Here is a 24,678-nt window from a genome sequence, read left to right as displayed (position 1 = left end):
ATCATAATCTGACACCCTAATCACAAATCGTGCATCATAAGCACAAGAAGACTCTTGTTCTGAGTAGTGAATACATCACTCTGGGGTTCAGCCATATGACATCTATGGTCTGAGAGTGGGCGCAGTCCCAACACTTTACCTGGGAGGCTGTGCAACTGTGTGCCTAGGCTACAGGCTACCCCGGTAACAGGGAGGTGGTGCTAACATATCACAGACTCCTCATTCTTGTTAGTGCAGACAACCTAGGACATTGGTCACATCCATACCATAACTCAGAGCACCTTTACAGTACATGGTTTCTCCCAAGGAACCCTGGGAACTGTAGTTTACCCCCTCACAGAGCTACAGTCCCCAGCAACCTTAACAAACTACATTTCCCAGGATCCTTGGGGGGATAGCCATGGTGTATATGCAGTCTGAAAACTGTTTCCCACTTCTTCAAACCCAGCTCTCTGACTACAGAGGCCCTCCCTATCTCTGATGTACTTACTCAACAATCCTTGCTTTCAACTGACCTCTCTGACTCGAGTAACTATGGACTGCTCCAAAATCTCATTATGCTGTATTCAGGCACACTGCATAAAATTGTTTTTCAGGACAACACAGATATATTTTATCCAGAGATTCAGTTAATCTCATGAACAGACTTTGGTTTGGAATAGGTTTGCTGCCTCCAAGACTGGAGTCTACCTGCCTCAGCCATTAACTTGCTGGAAGCCTTCAGAAACTGCCCTTTCTCCCTTATGGGTAAAGATCATTAAGTTGCTAGGAGAAAGGAGATCATTTTTTGCCCTCTTTGCTCTCAGCAAGTGAGCTGGTGTTTGTGGACTGGTGGTTAGTGTCAAACTAGGACCTGTGAGACCAGAGTTTAAATCGCCAATCTGTCATGAAGACTACAGGGCTACCTACCTCACAGGGTTGTTGTGAGAACAAACTGGGGAATAATCATGTATGCCTCTTTGAGCTCCTTGTGGAATGCTGAGATATAAATGTACAAATAAAACGAAATATACCGTATTTTTCGCTCTATAAGACACACTTTTTCCCTCCTAAAAAGTAAGGGGAAATGTGTGTGCGCCTTATGGAGCGAATGCAGGCTGCGCAGCTATCCCAGAAGCCAGAACAGCAAGAGGGATCGTTGCTTTCTCTGCGCAGCGATCCCTCTTGCTGTTCTGGCTTCTGGGATTCAGACTTTTTTTTTCTTGTTTTCCTCCTCCAAAAACTAGGGGCATTTTATGGTCTGGTGCGTCTTATAGAGCAAAAAATACGGTAAATAAGAACACATTTCTTACAAAGCACCTACTGCTGCCTCTAAGCGTAACTTGCCAAGGGCCTTACTACTGTATAATAATATAGTAAGTTACAGTCTAAATTAGAATATACCTCTTAATAAGTTTTAACCCCCATGACAGAGTTAATAATGTATTGTTCTTTTGCTCCACCATTCTTGTCCTGTATCTCGTGGGGGAATTGTAGCGTACCTGCCTGGTGCCATTAATATAGGTCTAATCTGCCTGCTTTCATCCCTAATTCTCCAAGTGATGTCACAATCCAATTTGTGACATTGTGCATGCTTACCACGAAACCAGGTCAGCAAAGCCGCAAAGCCAAAAGAAAAGAAAGGTCCTGTATATTGAATAATATTATTATTGTGGTGGTAGCGGCAGAACAAGGTTGTTTATGAAGGACGTTGCCTACGCTCATGTGGCCAGGCTCCATTTTGCTTTTTGAGGGAGGGGGGGTCACGTTTTGAATCCAATTGATTTGCTGTCCTAAAATCAGCAAGAAACAGAAACGACCCACTTTCCCTCGCCTAGTCCTTTCCCTCTGCTCTCATTCTACAGTCACAGGCTGTCTTGGCTGCCGCTTTACGTCTTTTAAAACCACATGAAAAGAGAAACCAGCCCTATATTAAGACTTACACGGCGTTCGCAAACAGTGTAAAGATAATTGATTTAGAGGAACCCCAAGGCACTCAGATTCTGCAAAGATGAAAGCCATGCAAGGATCTAGGCAGACAGATACAGATTTTGTTATTATGTGGCGTGAGCTTCATCTCAGAAGCGAACTTCAAATGCAGTGAATTCCACAAATTTGTCAGATACGGGCTCAAATCTCAGGCATCTTTCAAACAGACAGGACTTGTGTCTTAAAATCTATAGGAAGCTGTCGCTGAGCGAATTCATTATGCCATTTGTTTAAATCATATTTCTCCCCACCCCACCCAATCTTGCCCTGGTTCAATAAAACAACTTCCTAGGCAGTTAAAAGAAAACACTTGGAAAAAATCCATTTAAAATAAATACATCCCTTAAAATAACTAAGAATGCAATCTTCCCCATGTCTACTTAGAAGTAAGGTAAAGGTAAAGGGACCCCTGACCATTAGGTCCAGTTGTGACCAACTCTGGGGTTGCGGCACTCATCTCGCTTTACTGGCTGAGGGAGCTGGCATTTGTCCGCAGACAGCTTCCGGGTCATGTGGCCAGCATGACTAAGCCGCTTCTGGCGAACCAGAGCAGCACACGGAAACGCCGTTTACCTTCCTACTGGAGCGGTCCCTATTTATCTACGGTACTTGTGGACTATATGGAATTGGCGGAAATGACTGGCAGAATCCGAGACCAGGGAGAAGAGTCGGTGGAAGAAGACTGGAAAAAAATTAAAGATTATTTACAGAAATATTGTAAAATTAATGAATGTTAGAAAAATGATGGAATGAAGTTATATGGCTTTAGCAGAAATGTTATAAGGAATTAGGTACAGACAGATTGTTAATGTATTAAAGGGGGGGGGAAAGGTTAGAATATGTTAAGATAAATTACAGGACAGAAAACAGAGGAAGATGGAAAGGAATTGCTGAAACAGTTAATTGAAGTGGAATACAAAAAGGGAGGTGTGAGGAGGTCGCTGACATAAGTGAATGAAAGATAAGATATTGTAATTATTGGATGTGTTTTTAATTGTTTTTGTTTGGTTTGGTTGATTTAATGTTTTAGGGTTCGTGTTGTGTGGTGTTTTTGTTTTTGTTTTTGTATTGTATTGTATTGTATTGTTTGATTCTTTTTCTTTTCTTTTGTAATCTTTAAACCGCTAATAAATATTATTTTTTTAAAAAAAATACGGTACTTGCACTTTGATGTGCTTTCGAACTGCTAGGTTGGCAGGAGCTGGGACCGAGCAACGGGAGCTCACCCCGTCGCAGGGATTCAAACTGCCAACCTTCTGATCGGCAAGTCCTAGGCTCTGTGGTTTAATCCACAGCGGCACCCGCGTCCCACTACTTAGAAGTAAGCCCTGTTAAATTCCATGGGACTTAGTCACAGGTAAGTGAGGCTAGGATTGCAGCCTATAATAGATTAAGAGGAGGTCGATGATAAATAAAAATCTGTAACGAACAATCAATAAAATGGTTAAAACAGCATTCAGATAGTCGGGGGCTTCCAAAAAGGCCTTTGACAAAGCTCTTAACAAAGAGGTGGGTTGAAGGATGGGCCATAGCTCAGTGGCAGGAGCTGATCCAGGCTGAATCGCCAAACAGGACTTGGGAAGACTCCTTGCCTGTACTCAGGAGGGGTGCTGCCGGTCAGTGTAAACAATGTTGAGTTAAAAGGACCAACAGTCTCTCTTGGTACAAGGCAGGCTCCTTTGTTCCTACAGTATATGAAAACAGGTGGCACTCCCCGGGGGCGTGGACTTTGGCATTTCAAATGTCAACAGCACCCTGCACAAGGCCAAAATTCGCGCCTCCAAGCCTTCCGTTCTTGCACATGCACTACATCATAGTTGCGAGGCCCTGCAGCAGCACCCCTTGGCTTGGAGCCCAGTGAAGGGGATGAAATCGGTTGCGCTGTCCTATTCTGTGAACCACCCTGGGATCTTATGGGCAGTATGTTAATCAAACAAACAAACAAACAAACAAACAAATAAATAAATATCTGCCTCTGGCACCACCTGAATTAGAGGGAGAGCCTCCTTTGCTGTTGTTTTTAGAAGGGTACAGGGAGTTGTGGCTGAAATGTGTGTGTGTGTCAGGGGCTTGTGGATAAAGGCCTCCCATACCCATCTGAGCAGTGCTTTCAAACTGCATGGTTTGATCTTCATAACACGTATCTTCTTCATGACCTCAACTTGGAACTAGGGCTTTGCAATGATAGTAATTAACTGTGGGTTGTTGTTTTTTCTAATTGCATGTGTTTTTGTGTAAATGTGTTTTTATTATATTTTTACCTATGCTTACGTTAAGTTATAAGCCTCTTGGAGACCTTTTGGGGGTGGTATAATAATAATAATAATAATAATAATAATAATAATAATATCCTGCCCATTTGGCTGGGTTGCCCCAGCCACTCTGGGCAGCTTCCAACACATATAGAAACACAATAAAACATCAAACATTAATAGTAACAATCTCATCCAATACAAAAAAGTCACAATAACTTTTAAAATAAACAACCTATATAAAATAAAGCAATATTCAACAATCCCTTAAGGGCGAGCAACAAATTATTGTTGGATGGAAAAGCCTTCTTGCAAAATTTGAAAACATAATGTTGATAATAAATAAATATTGTGGAAGAAAATAATAATAATAATAATAATAATAATAATAATAATTTTTATTTATACCCCGCCCTCCCCAGCCAAGGCTGGACTCAGGGCAGCTAACAAGCAATAATAAAAACAAGCTGAATGAATACAACTTAAAAACAAGATTAAAATACAACATTAAAACACTGAAACATTAAAATGCAGCCTCATCACAGGAGGAGAAAGGAAAAAAGTATAATAATTATAAGAGCAGTTCTTTCTCGTTCGTTCAGACTTCTCTTGCCCAAGTATACCAGTTTCTCTCACCCATTCTCCCCCCTCCCTCAGGGGGGTCCCATGTCAGTATCATATTTAATGGCCTGGATGTAACTCTTGCCATCCTGATGGCTGAAATCAGAGCTGCCAACATTCTTTTCTGCCAGAGCTCCTGTGTGTATCCTCTGACGGAAGAAAACCAACAAGTGTCATCTGTTCCCGCAAGGAGGCACAGCGACAGAAATATGCAGCACTGCGTAAGAGTACTGCCAAGAAAACTGACAGCAGCAATCACAACCATCACTTGTCTTCATGATTTTTTGAGTGGGTGGGGTGGAAAAAAGTGAGACACTGCACATGTCTCTCTTCAGTCCAATGGAACATCCACTGCTTTCTAACCCACTAAAATTCAGGGAATGATTTACAAAGCTCCCCAGGCCCTTCCATAGTGGCCATCCCCTCTCAACTGAAATTAGCACCTGCCCAACAAGGGGCTGATAACAATTCGGATTGGACTTCCCTTTGCCTTTTAAATTCCCCACCATCTGGCTCCCCCTGCTGGCAAAACGTTTAAATGCAACAAATAGCTCTTCGCAGCGCTGTATGTATTCTGCAATTGGCAACAGGAGACTCTGGAAATAAATAAGACTTCTGGGAAATTGTCCACTTCTGGGCTTTGTGAACACAATGAGGTACACACCCCAGGCAGCTGGTTTTACATGTCACAAAGGGCAGCAAATTATTAGCTATTTAAGTTGTTATTATTGTGCCTTTCCTCTCCCAAGGAGAGGCAATTGTTGGATTTCCTGCCAAAATAATGCAGCCAGTCTTAAGTGTTTTGTTTTTTTCCATTTTGATACAGCCGGGGCAGGATGGCCTTTACTGTTCTGCCTCAGGCAGCAAGTGTCTCAGGTAGGTCATAATGCTAACAGCTGCCTGTATCTCAAAACACGGGTGGCAAAAAGAAGAGGAGGAGTTTGGATTTTATATTCCGCTTTATCACTACCCTAAGGAGTCTCAAAGCGGCTAACATTCTCCTTTTCCCTTCCTCCCCCACAACAAACACTCTGTGAGGTGAGTGGGGCTGAGAGACTTCAGAGAAGTGTGACTAGCCCAAGGTCACCCAGCAGCTGCATGTGGAGGAGCGGAGACGCGAACCCGGTTCCCCAGATAACGAGACTACCGCTCTTAACCATTACCCCACACTGGCTCTCATTGCGGCTTAGCCAACTGGGAATGGAATTATCAGTATGTTCATTGTGTAGCTCTTCCTGCCCCCACACACCCACTTGGCAACTGCCTTAAAGCAAGCCTGGTCATTGGTCCATTTAGCTTAGTGTTGTCTACAAGGACTGGCAGCAGTTCTTGAAGTGGGGACATTCCCAGTCCTACTTAGAGACACCAGGGACTGAACCTTCTGCGTGCTCTACCACGATGCTACTGGCCCATCCTCAATGAAAATGTCTGAAGACGTTGCCTTGAAGTTAGCTTCTAGTTCCCAGTTTGAACTAGAAGCACAGCAAGCTGTCTCACACCAAGTCAAGCCAGTTACCATGCGTGTGTGTGTGTTTGTGTAAACAGCATAAGTGCTAAATAAACCTGGAGGCTTGAAGCTCTGTGACTGATAGCACTGGCACAGGTGAGTGGAAAGGGATAGTGACTTGCCTGTGCCAACAGATGTTACCCGATTGCCACTCAATTACTGTATTTTTTGCTCTATAAGACGCACCAGACCATAAGATGCACCTAGTTTTTGGAGGAGGAAAACAAGAAAAAAATATTCTGAATCTCAGAAGCCAGAACAGCAAGAGGGATCGCAGTGAAAGCAGCGATCGCTCTTGCTGTTCTGGCTTCTGGGATAGCTGTGCAGCCTGCATTTGCTCCATAAGACGCACACACATTTCCCCTTACTTTTTAGGAGGGAAAAAGTGCGTCTTATAGAGCAAAAAATACGGTACTTCCCTGGTCTTTTGTTTGTTTTTGTAAAATGGATGTTGCCGCAGCGGAGTTGCTACTGTTAGAAAAGTGGCATCGTCTGCAGGCAAGGTGCTTTGCGAAGCAGAAGAGTCCAGGTCCCTTCCCTGACTCCTGTTCAATGCAGGGAAAACAACTAAGGGAGGGGAGGCAGGGATAAAACAGGGAAGCAATATGGGGTTCTTTCAGGTGCACCTGCTCACAGCATGGCAGACCTTGAAGATTGGAGTTGAGCTGGAGGATGAATGGGGAAAGTGGACTTGAAGGAAGAGGCATCATCACACAGGTGATCTGGAAGGCGGCAAAGTGATTTGGCATTTGGGGCTCAGTCGCTTCCTCCTCCCTTGTACAGTGGTACCTCGGGTTACATACGCTTCAGGTTACAGACTCCACTAACCCAGAAATAGTACCTCGGGTTAAGAACTTTGCTTCAGGATGAGAACAGAAATCGGGCTCCGGCAGCGCAGCAGCAGCGGGAGGCCCCATTAGCTAAAGTGGTACCTCAGGTTAAGAACAGTTTCAGGTTAAGAACAGACCTCCAGAACGAATTAAGTTCTTAACCAGAGGTACCACTGTATTCAGATTGCAATCTTGGGCAGACCATTCGTATCCACCTTGCCCAGCACAGCTGCTTCCAAAAGTGGTCAGTCAAGCACTTCTGGGAAGCTTGGAGGCAGGACATAATGAAGGCAACAGCCATCTCATTGACAGCAGCTGGTATTCAGGGGGGTTGCTTAATAGGAAGGCTTGCGGGTAGATGGAGATGATCTAGTAGGCTTAGCTTGGTAGGTGTGATCTGTAAAATTCCCACTTCTTGGGGTGCTAGCTTCCTCTGGAAAATTTTGAGGTGGAGCTGGCACAATAATTTTTTTTTAAAAAAAAATTATTATTATTTATACCCTGCCCATATGGCTGGGTTTCTCCACCGTCTTTACTACTTTCAAATTCAAATAATCCAGTCTACAAAATCCTGCGCATGGCCTGTATTTGAGTAGAATTGCAGAGCTATGAAAATTATGCTATGTTATGGTTTTGTTTGACCTAAGAGAGAAAACAGCAATTGGGCTCCTGATTTTGCATTTAAAAAAAAAACTCTGGTAGGATCTTCTCTTGCAGTGTTATTGTCATTTTGCACCACTCCACTGCAGTATGGCAGCATAAAATACTCTGCTGCAGCTGCAGCAACAGCAAGTGCACCGTAAAACACTGGCGCTGTACATAATGGCTTGCGCTTTATGGATATTTGCAAGCATAACATTGAATTATTGCCTACTCCAGAAGGGTTCTGCAGCCTGTTTCATGATGTTATAACAGACTCTAACCAAAGTGACTGGCTTTGTTACTCCCTCGATTCACCATTTTGCATTTAGCTGGGGATTTTATCAACTAGCCATGTTCCCAGATGATACGACGAGATATATTCTGCCCACCTCAGTGTTTCAGAATAAATTATGCAGAATGTTGTGTTCAATTTGCATAATTTATTCTGATTGCAGTTTGCAAAATTTGCAAGCACAACCGGGAGTGGTGGTAGGAGGGAGTGTGAAACTGCACAGCCTGCAGTTAAAGAACTAAGATTTGCCAGGAGAAAATCTCTGCATAGGCTGCACTCCTACACAGTTAGGTACAGTGATGCCTATTGATTTGCAGTAGTCTGAGACACACCAACAGAGCAGTCCTTGCCTGTCTGCTCAGAAGGAACTCCATTGAGCCCAGTGGGACCTACACCCAGGAAAATGTGTATGGGATTGGAGGCTAAGACTGAACAGGATTCAGGTACTCAAGAGAATTACTGGATTTTTGGCCACACCCACTTTTAATTTCTAAAGTACACCGTTTGTACTTTTCCACATTTTCACCCTATGCGAACTAGAAAATTGGTTTCGAAAACTAACTGAGCACTGTCATTGTTAAAGCCTACAAAGACCTGGAGTGACTGGATGCCACAGAAAACAGAACCAGTGTACCTACAATAATTGCACAGGAGGAGGATTTTGACAGGTGTGGCTTGCCATGTCGGAGAGCCGTATATTTGCATGTGTACTGAAATGTTCTCTTCTGCCATTTTAGTGTGCAGTTACATTGCATCATTTCACCTTACTCTGAGACTATAGTAGACTCTGGGCTATAAATGCAGCAGCTGCGACCTCTTGAGCGGCCATTTACTACTTATAAGGCTGCCTGGAAAAGGATGTAATTTTGTTTTCTCTTGTGGGGAAACTCCCTGCCCATCCCCTCCCCCAAGCCCTTTGATGTTCCATGTGCCCCCAAGCCCTTTGATGCTCCACACCAGGTAATATAAGGACGGGAAGTTTTGAGATGCTCAAAATTCACCAGACATTTCTGTTGCAAAATGTAAGGAAATAGGACCATGTGCCTTGAGGCCGAGCAGCTCAGCCGTCAGCCAACCCCTAAGCTTTGTATATCCAAACAGCCTCATGGAGCTTTCTGCATAGATATCAGGTTTCCCACCGAATGTTTAGCACTGCCCAAAGAGTAAGTGTGTGTTTATATCACTAAGTTTCCTATTTAGGCTTGTAGGGGAGGATTGGCAAGGAGGGAGGAGCTGGGTTGGGCAGGGAGAAAGAAATACACATCAGTAATGCTGTCAGCACAAATCTATATATGTCTATTCAAAAGTAAGTCCCACTGAGTTCAATAGGGGTCTCTCCCAGGCCACTGTGTATAAGACTGCACCCTGAATAAATAAATGCAGGACTAAAAATGATCAGCTGGTATTATTATCAGGAAGCCTGTTCCCTGCCTGTGTTTTTTCCTTCTTCACAGCGCCGACTTCTGATTATCTTAAAAAAAACCCAACCAAATTGTATTTATTGTTTTCTTCCAAATAATTTTTTCTTGTCTCCTTAGGTGATCTTTCGTTGCTTAGAATCCTACTGCCTCTGTTAGAAAAATGAATTAGAGTATCTACATCTTTTTTTATATACTGCAGAGGTGTTACTAAGGCTGCAATCCTAAAACTGCTTACCTGGAAGTAAGCCCCATTAATTCAGCACGACTTACTCCAAGTAGATGTGTTTACAACTGCGCTGTAAGGCCCAGTATTAATCTAGCAGGCATGCGGTAAAGAGATTGCTGCCCCTTTTACAACCCTTGATATGAAGACAGGCAGAATTTAACCTCACACTAATGAAGCAGTGCTGATGTGAACAGCTGGTGTGTGTGTGTGTGTGTAAGTGCTGTGAAATGCACTGGAAAACACACAACTCTGCAATCTAAGGTGGTAACATCAACACACCCTTAAACTGTCAATTAAAGAATACTATGCAGCTCAAAAGGCTTGCATGACTAACCTTTATCAAAGATGTTGAACTAATAAAATATATCATGCTGAATATTTTGTGTTTCTGGGAGCTTAGCCAGTGCACCTTACAGCACCATTCTTTGCATGTTTATAACTTGGAGGCAAGTCCCACTGAATTACTCCCAGGTAAACGTGCTTAGCATTTTAGCCTCAAGCTAGTATAGCTGAGATATTCAAATTGTGCTGTAAGCTTGTCTCTAAACTACATTACAACTGATTCTTTGTTTAAGCCAACTCTGCAAGGCTTGGGCATCGTCTGTTCCCAGCTTGGCAGCACAGGATGCAACAGACACAAATTCTTAAATGTTTTTAATGTGCAATTCCTGTTTCTTTTAGGCAGCATCTGTTGCTTGCTGAGCGCTCACAGCAAGGAAAATGAGAAAAAAATGGTTGCTGAAGGATTTGATATATTTCAAACATTTGAATCCCATTTTGTTCCAGAGCTGTTCGTGTAACTTTTGTTGTGTGCTTGAATCCATGTGGACAGATTATTTTTTTTAAAAGGGAGCATCATTAATTGCATAGCTTTGGGTGCTAGTTTAAGAAACCTTTGTGGAGCTGCTGGATATAATTGCATTTAGCACTAGTGCGAAGTGTTCCAGTGCTGCCTGGGAAATAGAAGGAGGTGGGGAAAGAAAATTGTAATTTTTAAATGGATAATGTAATTTGTTAGTTGTAGGGCCCTCCAAACATTGATGAAGACTGCTGCCTTCATACTGGGAGACTTTGTGCCAAGTTTGGCTATGGTATCTTGAGCAACAGCCGGACCAATGCCAAAAAACAGCCAGTCTTTTGGTTTGCCATCTTGATTCAAAATGGCTGGTGGTCAAATGTTGATGAAGACCGATTATATCACAAAAGGCAGCTGTACCTATACATAACAGACAAAACAAACAAACATTTCCAAACGAGATAGTTGATCCTACATGGAACGTGCTTTACTGCCTCATACAGGTATAGGATGTGTATACATTACCATTTTGAAATGCAGCCAGATTGTTTCAATCTGAATTGAAATTAGTTTGGGGTGGGAATGCATCAAAATGCAGTATTGATTTTGGGAATTATGGGACTAGAGTTACCTAAGCAATCCAAAAATTTATTTATGTATGCGACCACTGCAGCTCAAGTGATTTTTGCCCAAAGATGGAAAGAAGAAAACATCCCAACCAAAGAAGAATGGCAACAGAAATCATTAGAATACTCTGAAATGGCAAAGCTTACTGGAAGAATAGGAACCAAGATGATAAACTTTTAAATACAGAATGGAAACCAGTTATTTGCAACATTATTGTAAACAAGTTAAGACATTAGCAGGATTGTAGTAAAAACACGCAGTAACAGAAAACTTATAATGACTATTTGGGATACATAATAAATAGGGGTAACTTGGAAATGCAGTAAAAAGTAGAATAGATATAAGAAACGGTAGAAAGGGGGGGGAATGAAAATATGATGTGTGGAATAATTTAAATTTATGCTTTGTGTTTGTTGTAAACTGAAAAGTATAATTTTTTAATGCAGTATTTCATTAAAAATGACAGGACACAATACAGATATGGATTGTGGCAAATCAATACAGATATGGATTGTGGCAAATATGTGTCCACTGCTTCCCAGACCAGAGGGCAGTGGATGCAGAGTAAACAGGAATGTGCATACAGCCTTTGAATTCAGGGGGTGTTTCAGACCACATGCGGCGATTCCTCAGATGCACCCATGTTTGGTCAACTCAATGGCTTTGTATGCAGACTGTTTATTTATCTGAGCTGCTCTTTGCCTGCTCTTCATTAAAATAAAACCCAGAACAGGTTCCAACATGGAGAACACATAATACCACTCAAACCATGAAAACAATCTAAAATCTCATTTTAAAATATCACAACAAATCAAAAAGTGCCAGAGGTGCTTAAATGGGTATACATCCTCAGGCTGTGTGAAAATTTGCCCACCAAATTGTCCATCATAACTGTGGGTGGTGAAATTGAAAAAATTACTGAATATTCTCTGGTGTGCAAGTGAAATTCTCCAACAGCTTGGGGATGGTTAAAAAATATCTGTCGGTCTGTTTCTCTCTCTCTCTCTCTCTCTCTCTCTCTCTCTCTCTCTGTGTGTGTGTGTGTGTGTGTGTGTAATTCTCAAAACGGTATGGCTCAGTTATTACAGAATGAAATTATGTTATAAATTCATACTAGTGGACTAAGGAAGGAATAGGCTTGGAGTACCAAACCCCTTCCTCCTTTCAACAATATTAACATATTGTTATGTAGTAATTTAAAACTACACTGTAGTATGTACAGTGCTTTTTTCTGGGGAGACACAGGGGTATGTATACCCCTAAACATTTTGTGAATCTAAGTTTGGCCTCATTGAGGGGCAGTATTTCAATATGAGTAGGAAAATGAGAGTAGCTAAACATTTTTTAATATAGAAAAAAAGCACTGAGTATGTAGTAATTTATGTTACTGTTATGTAGTAATTTAAAACTGGATCCACAGCTGCACCACTTTGTTAGTGGGGGGGGGGGATGAGGGAAGGAATTTCACTTACTTTTTAAGAGCGGGTTAGTTTGAAATTCTCCAGCAGTTTGGCAGGAGCCTGAAAAAGAAAAAGAATTTAGTAACTTGCCAGAAATTTATGTTCTGAGGTTTTTCAACCCATCCCTTGGTGATAAAGGTTCAAATTGTTTTACTCCAAAAAAGATAATACTGTTTGGCCTGTACTGATAAAATTACTATAGTAGCTATGAGGTATAAATAAATGATAATGTCACCATTTGGCACACTTGGGACGGCTGTCAGGAACACATTGCTCTGACAGAGCCCACTATTTTCCTAACCCGATGCTTTGGGTACTTGGGTCTAGCTACCATTAAAATTCCCCACAGTGCATCCAATGCAGTATTATTCTGGGTTATTGTAATGAATTTAAATGGCAGTTCTCAAGCACCTGCTGCCAACCTATTTTCCCACTTGAGAGGAAGGCGCCAGCCAGAGGGGTAATTTCATGAAGACATCAGACCTAGGGCTCCTTGAGGGCAAAGGGACTTGCTCTCAGCCAGGCATATTGAACTGCAGCCTGGATCTACCTTATTATAGGCTCGCTTCTGAAACAAATAATCTCATATACATTGGTTTCAGTAGGATTATAACTGCTAGTAAAGTTCAGGAAATGCATAAGACTTTTAGCATTGTTAAGAGACCGATTCCTTCAAAGAATGACAAAAGCTCAACCTTCTTCCACAGATATTTTAAGGTGGTGAGGGAGAGACTATTGTAGTTCTTTCAATGCGGCCTCACTAACTGGCAAAACGATGTGAAAACCGAAACAGCTAGCTCCATTTTTAGAAAAAGATCAGAGAAGCTAAAACATCTCTCTTTGTTCCCATTTTTCCTTTGAACATGCTTGGTATATGGCTGAATTCTACCTTTGGTTTAAAGTGTGCACATAATCCAGTTACCACCTTGAACTGCAGTCACTCCTTTAAAACTAAACTACACGGATGATGATGATGATAATAATTTATTTGTTCCCCAGCCACTCTGGGCGGCTACCAACAAAGATTACAAATACATTAAAATGTCACATTTAAAACTTCCCTAGGGTTTTACTTTAGAGGAAAGATCAGCTGCAAAGCAAATCTGTATCCACGAATCATTTCCATTCAGGGATAGCTTTACTTCCAGATTTAAAAATGAGCTTAAGAATCGCCCAGCACATGACCAGAGAGAAATTACTTTGATTCATTGTGAAAGCTAAGCAAGTCTCAGCAGGGTGAGCATAGGGGGCTGGGAGACCTGCTACCTAGCAGCTCCCACCGTACACTGCTCTGAACTTCCTGAACAAAGGACGGGATTGAAGTATAATAATAAAAAATGAACACCTTATGATGATGTTACCCCTGAGAATGCTGCACTTGCTGTAACAAGTAGAGTCTATCTACCCTTCCTGGCATTATGCTGCTCTAGTCTGTCTACTAGGCTTCCTAAATGGCCAGATTAAAAACAAACAAACCTCAAACCCAGCTTGTCCTGTCTTGTCCCTTGTGGTTTAGTTAGCAGCAGCTTAAATGGGTAGCAGTTGTGATACATAGCTAAAGAAGTCGCACAGTTAAGGCTGCCAGTTTTTTCCCCTTCCTGTCAAGGTTATTGGGCTTCTCCAAAAGCAGGAATGTTTTGTATTTGTTAGGTACTAAGCTTGGATCCTAGTACAATAGGCAAGTAGGATCCTAGAATGCAACAACTGATTGGCTTGCAGGAGAAGACCAATCAGGCTCCAGGAGGAAGTTAATTAGCCTATTAGGCTGGTAGAATCGCAGAATGCAACAACTGATTGGCCTGCAGGAGAAGACCAATCAGGCTCCAGGAGGGAAGCAGAATCAGCCAATCAAACGGGACTCATTGTATAAATAATGTATATAAAAGCCTGAGATTGGGGGGGGGGGATTCAATCACTGTTTTATAAGCTGCAATAAAGAGCATGAAATCACTACGGGACTCCCAAGTATATTTCAGTATTCAACTATTACTCATACCAAGTAGTTCCAAATTATTTATCAAATGACAGAGGTGACATTGAAATCTGATGGATTATAATTGCTGAGTTGCCCAGAGGATGGGTGTTAAACAGAGTGACTAAAATGTTACTTATTAATCTTATGGTGTGTGGTGGAGAGGAGGGACTTATTGGCATGCAACTGTAGAGGCTATTAAGGAAGGGCTGCTAACAGTGTTTGAACTGGCACAAAGGTAGAAATGTTATTCATTTCTTTTAACAATTTATGTACTGTTTAACACCATAGTTATGAATGCAAGAGCCTGTTGAATCAGGCCAATGGCCCATCTAGTCCAGCATCCTGTTTTCATAGCGGCCAACCAGATGCCACCCAGCTCCAGTTCATTCTCAACCAAACCTTGATATAGGTATGAACTGTGGAAAGGCTTTCTGCCTCAACTTCAGTGTTTCTTTGTGGTTACACACCATTCTAAGCATTCCTGTTGATGGAATATTTATTTGACTTCTATTCGTTCGTGACATCTTGCACGAATTATATGGCTTTTGTTTGTGAATTAAGAAACAATGGATAGTGTTTCATAAATATTGCCAATACAATATTAGCCTAAGTGTTGCCTTTTGTTGATCAGTCAATATCAGAAAGGGCACCCATTCATGGTATAATGGAATCAGCATGGTGGCACAGAAGGTTTGTTATCGCTGCGGTTTATGAAATACAGTGTTTGTCATACGAATGCAACTTTACAGCAGGCAGAAATTCAACAGGTGAATGGTTTGAGACATAGTAATATAAAGCACACAAAGTGTATACGAATGTCATGCATACATTGAAAGGCACAGTAAGCCTTTCTTTGAAAGAAGGTAACAACTTAAGGCAACAGAAGAGTCCTGATTGCCCATCTTTGCCTTCTAATTCCAGCATGTTCTTATCCCAATCGAGATATGGGCATGCTCCTTTATTTGTGTGCTAATTCGGGCACACTGACTTTGTGCGGACTCAAGGGAAAAGGGAGCAATCCCAGGGTGCCCCCATTTCTTGAGTCTGGCTTGCGACCGTGCTGATAAAAAGTCTGGCCAGATTAAATGTTGGCCACCTTACACTGCACTCTTAAGTACACATAAAAGGACGTGGGTGGCGCTGTGGTCTAAACCACTGAGCCTCTTGGTCGGTGGTTCAGGGTGAGCTCCCGTTGCTCTCTCCCAGCTTCTGCCAACCTAGCTGTTTGAAAGCAAAGCAGGGCAAGTAGATAAATAGGTACCTCTGCTCCAGGAAGGTAAACGGTGTTTCCGTGCACTCTGGCACTCGTCATGGTCCTCCATGTGCCAGAAGCAGTTTAGTCATGCTGGCCACATGACACTTAAAGCTGTCTGCGGACAAATGCCGGCTCCCTCGGCCTGAAAGCGAGATGAGTGCAGCAGCCCCATAGTCAACTTTGACTGGACTTAATTGTCCAGGGGTCCTCTACCTTTTACCTTTACCTTAAGAATACATGCTAGAAAGCAAGTCCAAATGAAATAAAGTGTGCCTTTCTGGGTGAGTATGTGTGGGCCTCTGCGGCTTAGGGTGAAATAACCACCCAATCCCAAGCAAGCTTGCTTAAAATGCAAGCCCCATTGGGCCAAGTCTAGGATTTCCCCTCAACAGGACGACGAGGAGTCCCCAAAATTCAGTAGGGCTGGCTTACCCTTCTGCAGTAAGCATATTATTATCATAATTCAATTTATTACCCCGCTTTCAACAGCAGGTCGCAGGGTTGGTTACTATTTAAACCTCAAATTTAAAAGCAGTTAAAAACAGATTGTACTCAAAGGAATAGGGAGGGGCCCTTAAAACATGCATCCCAGGTGTCAAAGGTGTAAAGAGGTGCATCTTCTGCATTCTCCAAAAGCTGAAGCCGGCAGATGCCCCTCTGTGGGGAGGGAATTCCACAACTTAGGGGGCTGCTACAGAAAAGGCCTCACCTTCGCCACCACCCCATTGTTTCTGAGGGAGGTGGAGCTACCAACCCACTCCTCCCATGCTGAGCTTAACACTGGGGAGGGTCTGTAGGGAATGAGATGGTCTTTCAGAAATAAGGTGGAATGTGGGCGTGCTTAATGTCATTTGGGCCTTTACAGACCCTCCATGTGTCTCAATTTCCTAGGGACAGTCCTGGATTTACAGAAGCCATCCTGATTTCTGATTTGATCCCAGAATGCCCCGCTTTTCCTTTGGACCTCCCCATTTCCACCAGAGAAATGTTGGAGGGTCTGGAATTATGTAGCCTCCTCACCCAAGGAGATAAGTTAACTATACAACCTTTAGAAGACATTTGAAGGCAGCAGTTTTTTGGTGTTTAATGTTTTATTATGCTTTTATATATGCTAGAAGCTGCCCAGAATTGCTGGGGCAACCCAGTCAGATGGGTGTGGGGCATATCTGTCAACCTTCCCTTTTTTTGCAGGAAATTCCCTTATTTCAGCACCGTTTCCGCTGCTTCCCCGGATTGTTAGATATCCCGTAGACTGTCCCCGGGACAGGTGAGGCTGCTGATCCCTTATTTTCGAGACTGCTGATCCCTTATTTTCAAATCTGAAAGTTGACAGCTATGGTGTGGGGTGTAAACTAAATAATAATAATAATAGAATAGGACGTTGCTGTTTTCATTGAGGAAATGTTAGAGGACAACTTGAATTGGTCCCGGAAACGAGCTGGCAGCCTATGACTCAGAAATAGTGTATGTATGTAAGACATTTAAGTAAATTTCCTCTCAGCGCCACCGCCGGACTTCTTTTGAGAGTAAACAAGACTAGATGGGCTCCAGCTGTAGGCTGGAGGGGCCCGGGCCTGCAGCCTCGCGGCCCACCGCTCCCAAGCAAGAGTGGCGCATCTTGAAAAACAAAGTTGCAAAGTTGAAGCAGAAAAAGATGGGAGGCAGGCAAGCAGGCGGGCGGGCGTTCGCACCCTCGCGAAACTTCTCCTTTCCCTTGCAGCAGGCCGGCCTGTGGTGACTCTAGGAAGCACCGCCTTTTATTCCAGCGAAACGTCCCCCAGCTCCTACCAAGGTGAACTTGGGCAGCTGGCCGGCGGCGGACTCCACACGGCCACCAGCACCGCGGTCGCTGCTGCTGCTGCCGCCGCCCTCGCCCTCGCCCTCCCTTCCCTTCCCTCCATCGGGCCATGTGCCAGGGAGCTGCTGGGGCCGCGAGAGGAGGCGCCGCTGGCTGCTTAGCAGGCGGCCTCCATTGGCTGAAGAGCAGGGCTGCCGCTCACGTCAAGGCGGCGCCCAGCTCCTTTGCAAAGCTGCCTCCGCCGCTGCTGCTGCAATTGCAGCGAGAGGAGAGATGAGATGCTGCTGGGGTTGCCGAGGTTGCCTTCTGCACTCGTAGCAGCAGCGGCCGCAGCCCAGAGCTTGAGCTATGAGCATGATGATGCCGGCTTCTTCCCGCCCCATCCCAGCTGCACTGCTCTATAAGGGATTCCCGTTAGCCCAGCTCGCCTAAACGGTCCCCAGGTTGATTCACTCCTTTCGCTGGGGGGGGGGGGGCGACGGAGGAGGAGAGGGGGCGGAAAGGAGGGAATGGGGGTGGAAAAGATGGGGGGAATGGCTGCCTCTGTCCCCGGCTCGGTAGCAGCAGCAGCAGCAGCAGCAGCAGCAGGCACCGCCACCCCCCTGGGGGCAGCAGCAGGCAAGTCAATGCGGCAGCTTCTCCAGTGAGGGACCAGCAGCGCAGTTGCAGGAGGCAGCGGCTGACCTGAGTGCCTGCGCGCGTGTGTCTCCTGGCTGCCTTTCCGCGCCTCTCCTCTCGCTTTGCAAAGGTGCGAGCTCGGGAGGCGTCTCTCTCCAACCCGCGACCCCCGACCGCCTCCTCCCCGGATGCCCTCTAATACTGTACTCCGTCTCAAGCATGGGAGCGCTAACCAGCCGGCAGAACGCAGGAGTGGAAGAGGTGGACATCCCGTCTAATTCCATCTACAGATATCCTCCTAAATCCGGTAAGGCTTAGCCGGGATGGGAGGAGGAGGAGCAGCAGCAGCAGCGGGGAGAGGCGAGGAGGGGAAGAGATCGGGGAACGAGCAGTGTGACGAAGCAAGGCTGGACAGTTGAACTCCAGGCGGTAGCCGGGGGGAGGTCGCTGGATTTCGGCTTTGCACAAGCTGCCTGGGACGGGGGTGAAAAGCAGGACTTGCCTTTTGCCGCACTGAAGCTGCTTCTTTGGCGGGGAGGGGGCTCAGCCAACGAGTTTTCGGAGAGTTTTGGTGTCGGTCGAGGAAGGTCTCCCATGCAAGTAGCTCGAGAAGGTCTGGCGGCCGAGAATGCGGGTTCCTTTCGCCTGGGTCGACCTCCTCTAAAGCGCTCCCGGTGGCATCTGAACTGAGATAGCAACATTCATGGCATCATGCTTGTTGGTAAAGAACCTTAAAAAAATACTAAGTATTCTGTGGTGTTGTTGTTTTTAAAAAAGCCGAGCCCAAATCCAATGAAGGATTGCAGTTCCTTTTCCCTAAAATATCTGTGTGTCCTATGCCACCCCTTGGAATGTGGTTTTCGTACTTGGTACCTGTATTGACATTTTCACATGCTTGTTTATATTCTAATTGCTGTTTGGAAATATCCCATCCATCCTGCTGTCTAACAGTTTTTACGCTGTTGCTCGCGATGGAATGTTTTCCAGTATTGATGGGACAGGGATACTGGGTTACCGAAGCCACACATGTAGCATTAGGTGGGATGAAATCACGGTACACTACTGTACTTTTCTCACTCTCCTACACATAGGTGTAGAACTTCATGGTCTGCTTGTAAGTTTCCTCCTTTTTTTTTTTTAAGGAAGCTAGAGGTAATGGTAGCTAGGAGAGACAGGATAAAATGGGATTAGAATTTAGCTTGCATGCAATGTGTTAGGTAGCTGATTTTTTTCCCTTGACACTATTCCTGTGCCTTTAACAGTAGTCTGGCATGCAGAAATTATGACAGGTTAATTTCCATTTTTTAAAAAAGGTTTTCCTGCTCCATTTTTTGTCAGGCAGCTATTAAAGGAAGGAGGCCATGTGCAAAGGAAGGTACTTAGGAGCTATTGTGCATAAGAGAGGATTTGAGCAGGTAGTATTAGCCATGCAGGAGTTGGGAAAACATGTAAGTGCCAAATATTCTTCATCCTGCCTTTTAAAGGTGTATACTCTTTGCATCTGATCATTCTGGTTCTGGGGTCCCCAGTGCATCTGGGGTCCCCAGCCAAGGCTCCTCTGCCCTCTCTTCCTGTTGGCTTTTTTGTTGCATTTGGTTGGGTGGAGGGTCTTGCCTGTTTGAGTGGGTGCTGCCTTCTTTCTTCTAGTTCATTTATTTTGGGGTGAGTGTAAATGCCTTGCCTGCTCAGGGGCATTCTGAGCATCACCAGCTTTTCCTCGTGGTAAATGGGTATTATTATTTTTTTAAAAAGCCTGTGAGGGCCAAAAGGTTGTGGACCCTTACTGTAGTTAATTACACAGGAGAATGCTTTGCAAAAATGGGCGCAAAACTGTACTGCGCATCCTAGTAACTTGTAGTAGTTGCATTGGGACACTACGCTACACAAACTGATAGTTTCATTTCTTATTCAGCTATCAGCATTCTGAATGCAATCCTATGCACACTTAGAAACCCATCCCGTGGACCTCAGTGGGACTTAACTTTTGAGTAAAACTTGCATAGGGTAGTCTTTGCTTGATTACTTAAGATTAACTCCAGTTTCAGTCATTGGGGCCTGCATCTGAATACATGTGCTTTAGAATGAAGGTGCCAGGATATCTTACTAATTATAAATGAAGGGTGTGGTCTTTTTTAGCTGCTTTCCATATTTATTGCTGGAATTTTTAGAAAGGGAGCTGTGTATTTTTACTAATATTAGTGTAGCACATCAAGCTCCCTTGAAGTCATGTTTCTATTAATTATTTTTAATTGTGTGTTTTGAAGATTTAACTCCCATTGGGACAGTGTAATTCAAAACAAAAGGGGTTTGGTGCCCTCAGATACTCAGAAGGGCATCTATCTAACCCTTTTGTTTCTAGTCCCTAGTGAGCAGTCTTTGGAGTCTAGGTGATTCCAGGGTTCTTGTTGAAGCTCTGCACTAAGTATATTATTAGGAATGAGTTGTGACTGTGTATGGCAGTACCAGGGGGCTGGGACTGGTGGTGAGGCCAGGGGACATGTCTAAAGAAGATGCAATCTATTGAGGCCTCATCATAACCGCTTCTTGCTTAAGCCCCACATTGTCTGAATTTCTTGAGTTCACTTGTCAAGGTCTGGGTAATAGTTGCTTTCATTTATCATTTCTCAGCTTAGTTGACATCCAAGAACTCATATGGAGTGCATGTTTGCATAAGCTGTGACCTTAGCTTTCACAATAGTTTCTCTTGGTGCTACAAACATGCTTGACTTACTTTTGAGTAAACATTCATAGTAGGGTTGTGTTGTAAGGCCTACTATTTTAAATAGGGCTTACTCCCACGTAAGCTTCTACAGAATTGCAGACTTGGTTTGAATTTATATGCACACTTAACCGGGAGTAGGCTACATTCATTGTGGCAGGATTTACTTCCAAGTCGTCATGTCTAGGATTGGGTTGCATGGCTGCAGCTTTCCTTGATCCTAGCTGTCATTGAGTAGCTGCTGAAAATATCAAAAGCTGCCTTATATTGAGTCAGACCATTGGTCCAGCTAACTCAGTACAGTGTTACCTTGGGTTACAAACACTTCGGGTTACAGCTAACCCTGAAGTGATACCTCGGTTTAAGAACTTTACCTTGGGATGAGAACAGAAATTGTGCGGTGGCAGCAGGAGGCCCCATTAGCTACAGTGGTACCTCAGGTTAAGAACGGACCTCCAGAATGAATTAAGTTCATAACCAGAGGTACCACTGTATTGTCCCAGGCCTACCTTGATATGTCAAGGATTATTGTTGTTTCATGAAGGGTTTTTAACCACTGCTCACTTCAGTGTTTATCAGGAGCATTTCTCTTCCGTTAGAGTAACACAGAAGTTCGAAGTCCTTTGTTTTATTTAATTTTCAAATCACAACTTTATGACCTTTTAAAAAGAGGGGGACGTAAGGTTGTGTTTACACTTGAAAATGATTTGTTCGGCACTGGAGATTGTTAACAATAGGTGGTAATTTTGTTAAGCAGTTAATTATCAAGTTAAGGTAAAAGAAAAAGGGTCCTTAATGATGTCTCCATTGCCCAAATTACTTGCTGATTACCAGCAAGGACCTTTGCAGAGTCATTGTTAACATAAACTCTGTTTCTTTATTGAGAATACATGCCTGGCTTTTTTAGTAGGCAGAGCAGCTGGAATCGGTTTGCTAAAACATCTGCCTGGCTGTTGGCATTTAGCAACTTTTCTTCCACCAATTGGGACAGAAGGTGTTTTCTGAAAGATTCATAAGCATAAACAGATGATGCCTGCCTTTACTTTAAGAATTTTTTTTTTTAAAAAAAATGGCCACACTGGTATGGTGCCCTTTCTGTGGAGTTATGCCTTGTCCTTGATGGGCTGAGTGCGGTGGGAATGGCCTTTCCGTTTGGGCCATCAATCTCTTTAACGGCTGCTGGTCGTTTTCTTATTTGTGATTAGTTTATTTTTTATAACAGAAAGCTTTTCAGCAGCAGCTACCTCTTGAAAGAAAGAGCCTTTGGTGTGGGGAGTGTCATTCGGACACATTAATAAGCATGCCAAGTGAACAGATCAGCAGTGTGCTTGGTGCTGTATAAAACACAGGCTGCACACAGTTCCTGCCCAGAAGCTGTGTCTGCGATAGGTTAATAACATCAACCAAGAACACACGAGCCTTTACACCAGGGGAGTGTTGCTCTCCAGGCCTGCTTACCTGGCCCTTGGGGCACTCCTGGGACTACACCCCCTCCAACTTGCATCCTTCTCTGGCCTTGATCCACCCCCTCCTAGAATGTTTTTGGATGCTGGAAGGCACCCTTGAATTGTGATAGTGCCTCATGCTTGTCTGGATGAAGGCTGGACAGGTGTGTGTGTATTGTGGTGATAGTGGTGGATATCACAGAATCGTAGAGTTGGAAAGGACCACAAGGGTCATCTATTCCAACCCCCTGCAATGTAGGAATCTTTTGCCCAACGTGGAGCTCGAACCCGCAACCTTGAGATTGAGTCTTGTGCTCTGTCGACTGAGCTAGGTAGAAACCTTTGCATTCTGCATGTCTGCAATGTAGCCTACTGTGCAAAGGTCTCAGCCTTGGCCCCGCCCACTTCTTTTGCCTATGGCCCTGCCCACTTTTTCCTCTAGCACCCCCCCTTCACCCCCCCCCCCCCGTCAAGGCTGCCCTCTAGGTAATGCAGCCCTCAAGCTAAAAAAGGTTTCCCACCTCTGCCCAGGCTAAATCAAGTGAGATGCTTCAGGTGCCAAAGGGAGAGTAGGGATGGACTGTTACCTACCATTACCCACGGCCCTCTCCCGTCTAGTCTGACTGTGAAGCCACAAGGGTGAGGTTTATTTAGGGAGCATTGTTTTAAAGGGAGATGTTTTTAATTTACTCTACAGGGTGGGATGCTGCCCGAGAGGTGCTGAGCATCAGGTGCACTGATGGCTGGCTGTACCTAACTCCCCACAGGATGTGGGCTTGTTGGCAGAGGAGGGTTTAATCTCCCTAGGTGGGAGGTGGGGAGAAGGTGTCTGTATTGCCTCAGGTGGGAATGAGTGGTGTTTTTCTCCCTGCTGTTGTTTTATTGAGTGGACCTATTTTTCTCTGCATGATTATAGGTTGGTTAAACATTTGGGTGTTTTATTGAGGTCAGAATTGAGCGGCTGAAGTTATGTGCGTATAAGGAAAGTGTGCTTGTTGGGGGGCGGTTCTGTTTTTTAGAATGTGTATGTGAATGATTTTGGTGATTACGTGTGCGTTTGTAATATTTATGATACTTTCATGATACATAATGAAATTATTTTTGTAACTCTATTTATTTTGATTTGTGTATGTTTTGCTTTGGTGGTTCTCTTACTTCTTTAGTACATCGTTCAGAGAGCTATTGATTGATTGTGTTCCTTAAAGTGTGGAATTGTTTATTAGTAGTACAATATTGTTTTATATTTAAATGTGGAGTTTGCCTTACATTTTTTCCCCTGTTGATTCATTTTTGCTGGGAAACATTTTGTTGAAATATGCTATGGCAAACTAAGAGGATGCACTGCGTATTTCTTACCTCAGAGCAGAATAATGTTGTGAGGTACCATAAAGTAATTTGTGCTAGTAAATGAAGATGAAGAGGAAGAAGTAGAAGCATCTAAGGTTAAAAACTTTGTACATACTTGACTCTTACCTTATATGCCTTTTTGGTTTTTTACTGTAAACATTTTAAACATGGCAAATGTCCAGTATTTAATTGAGAAATCTGACCCAGGGTTCTACGCACACTTCTCTGCACGTCCCAATATCCACCAAGATTGGTGGCGGTGTCAAAAAGAGAAAGTGAATAGATAAAGCATTGGAGTCTATCAGCTAGGCATTTTCCAGATCTATCATCTATCAGCAAGGAAGGGTACAGACTGGCTGAGAAGGTGGTCATGCATGCATATGAAAGAGAACAGGGTGACAACAGTTACTTTTGCCCTCCCCTTTGTGGCATACAGTCTCCCTCCACCCCCCAGTGTCCACCAAGGATCATTTAGTTCAACCCCCTACAATGCAGGAATCTCAGCTAAATCCTACATGGCAGATGGTCATTCAACCTCTGCCTAAAAACCTCCAAGGAAGGAGAGTTCGCCACCTCTTGAGGGAATCTGTTCCACTGTAGAAAAGCTCCTACTGTCAGAAAGTTCTTCCTGATGTTTAGTCAGCATCTCCTTTCTTGTAACTTGAATCCATTGGTTTGGGTCCTAGCTTCTAGAGCTGGAGAAAACAAGCTTGCTCCATCCTCTATGTGACAGCCCTTTAGATATTTGAAGAGGGCTATCATATATATTATATCAGTCTCCTCTTTACTATACTAGGCTAAAGATACTCAACTGTTCATCTTAAGTCTTGGTTTCCAGACCACTGATCATCTTGGTTGTCCTCCTCTGCACACTTTCCA

At 43.8% G+C, this 24,678-nt stretch overlaps 1 protein-coding gene across 4 annotated transcripts in view; it reads left to right on the top strand.

Moving 5' to 3' along the window:
* Window positions 1-17,242: 17,242 nt before the first annotated feature.
* RNF157 (ring finger protein 157) overlaps window positions 17,243-24,678 on the top strand; it is a 72,791-nt gene continuing 65,355 nt past the window's right edge. For 2 of the 4 annotated variants that reach the window (XM_079966039.1, XM_079966038.1), the window contains exon 1: window positions 17,243-18,595. In XM_079966039.1, the coding sequence (XP_079822165.1) occupies window positions 18,508-18,595 (88 nt within the window). In that variant the 5' untranslated portion in view covers window positions 17,243-18,507. Of the gene's footprint in view, window positions 18,596-18,669; window positions 19,010-24,678 lie in introns of those variants that run through there. The other 2 variants (XM_079966036.1, XM_079966037.1) reach the window with 2 other exon arrangements.

The sequence above is a fragment of the Podarcis cretensis genome (genome assembly GCF_951804945.1).
Source record: "Podarcis cretensis genome assembly, chromosome: 2".
NCBI classification, from domain to species: Eukaryota; Metazoa; Chordata; class Lepidosauria; order Squamata; family Lacertidae; genus Podarcis; species Podarcis cretensis.
The sequence above is the reverse complement of the archived record's forward strand: the minus strand, read 5'-3'. Positions and strand labels throughout refer to the sequence as shown.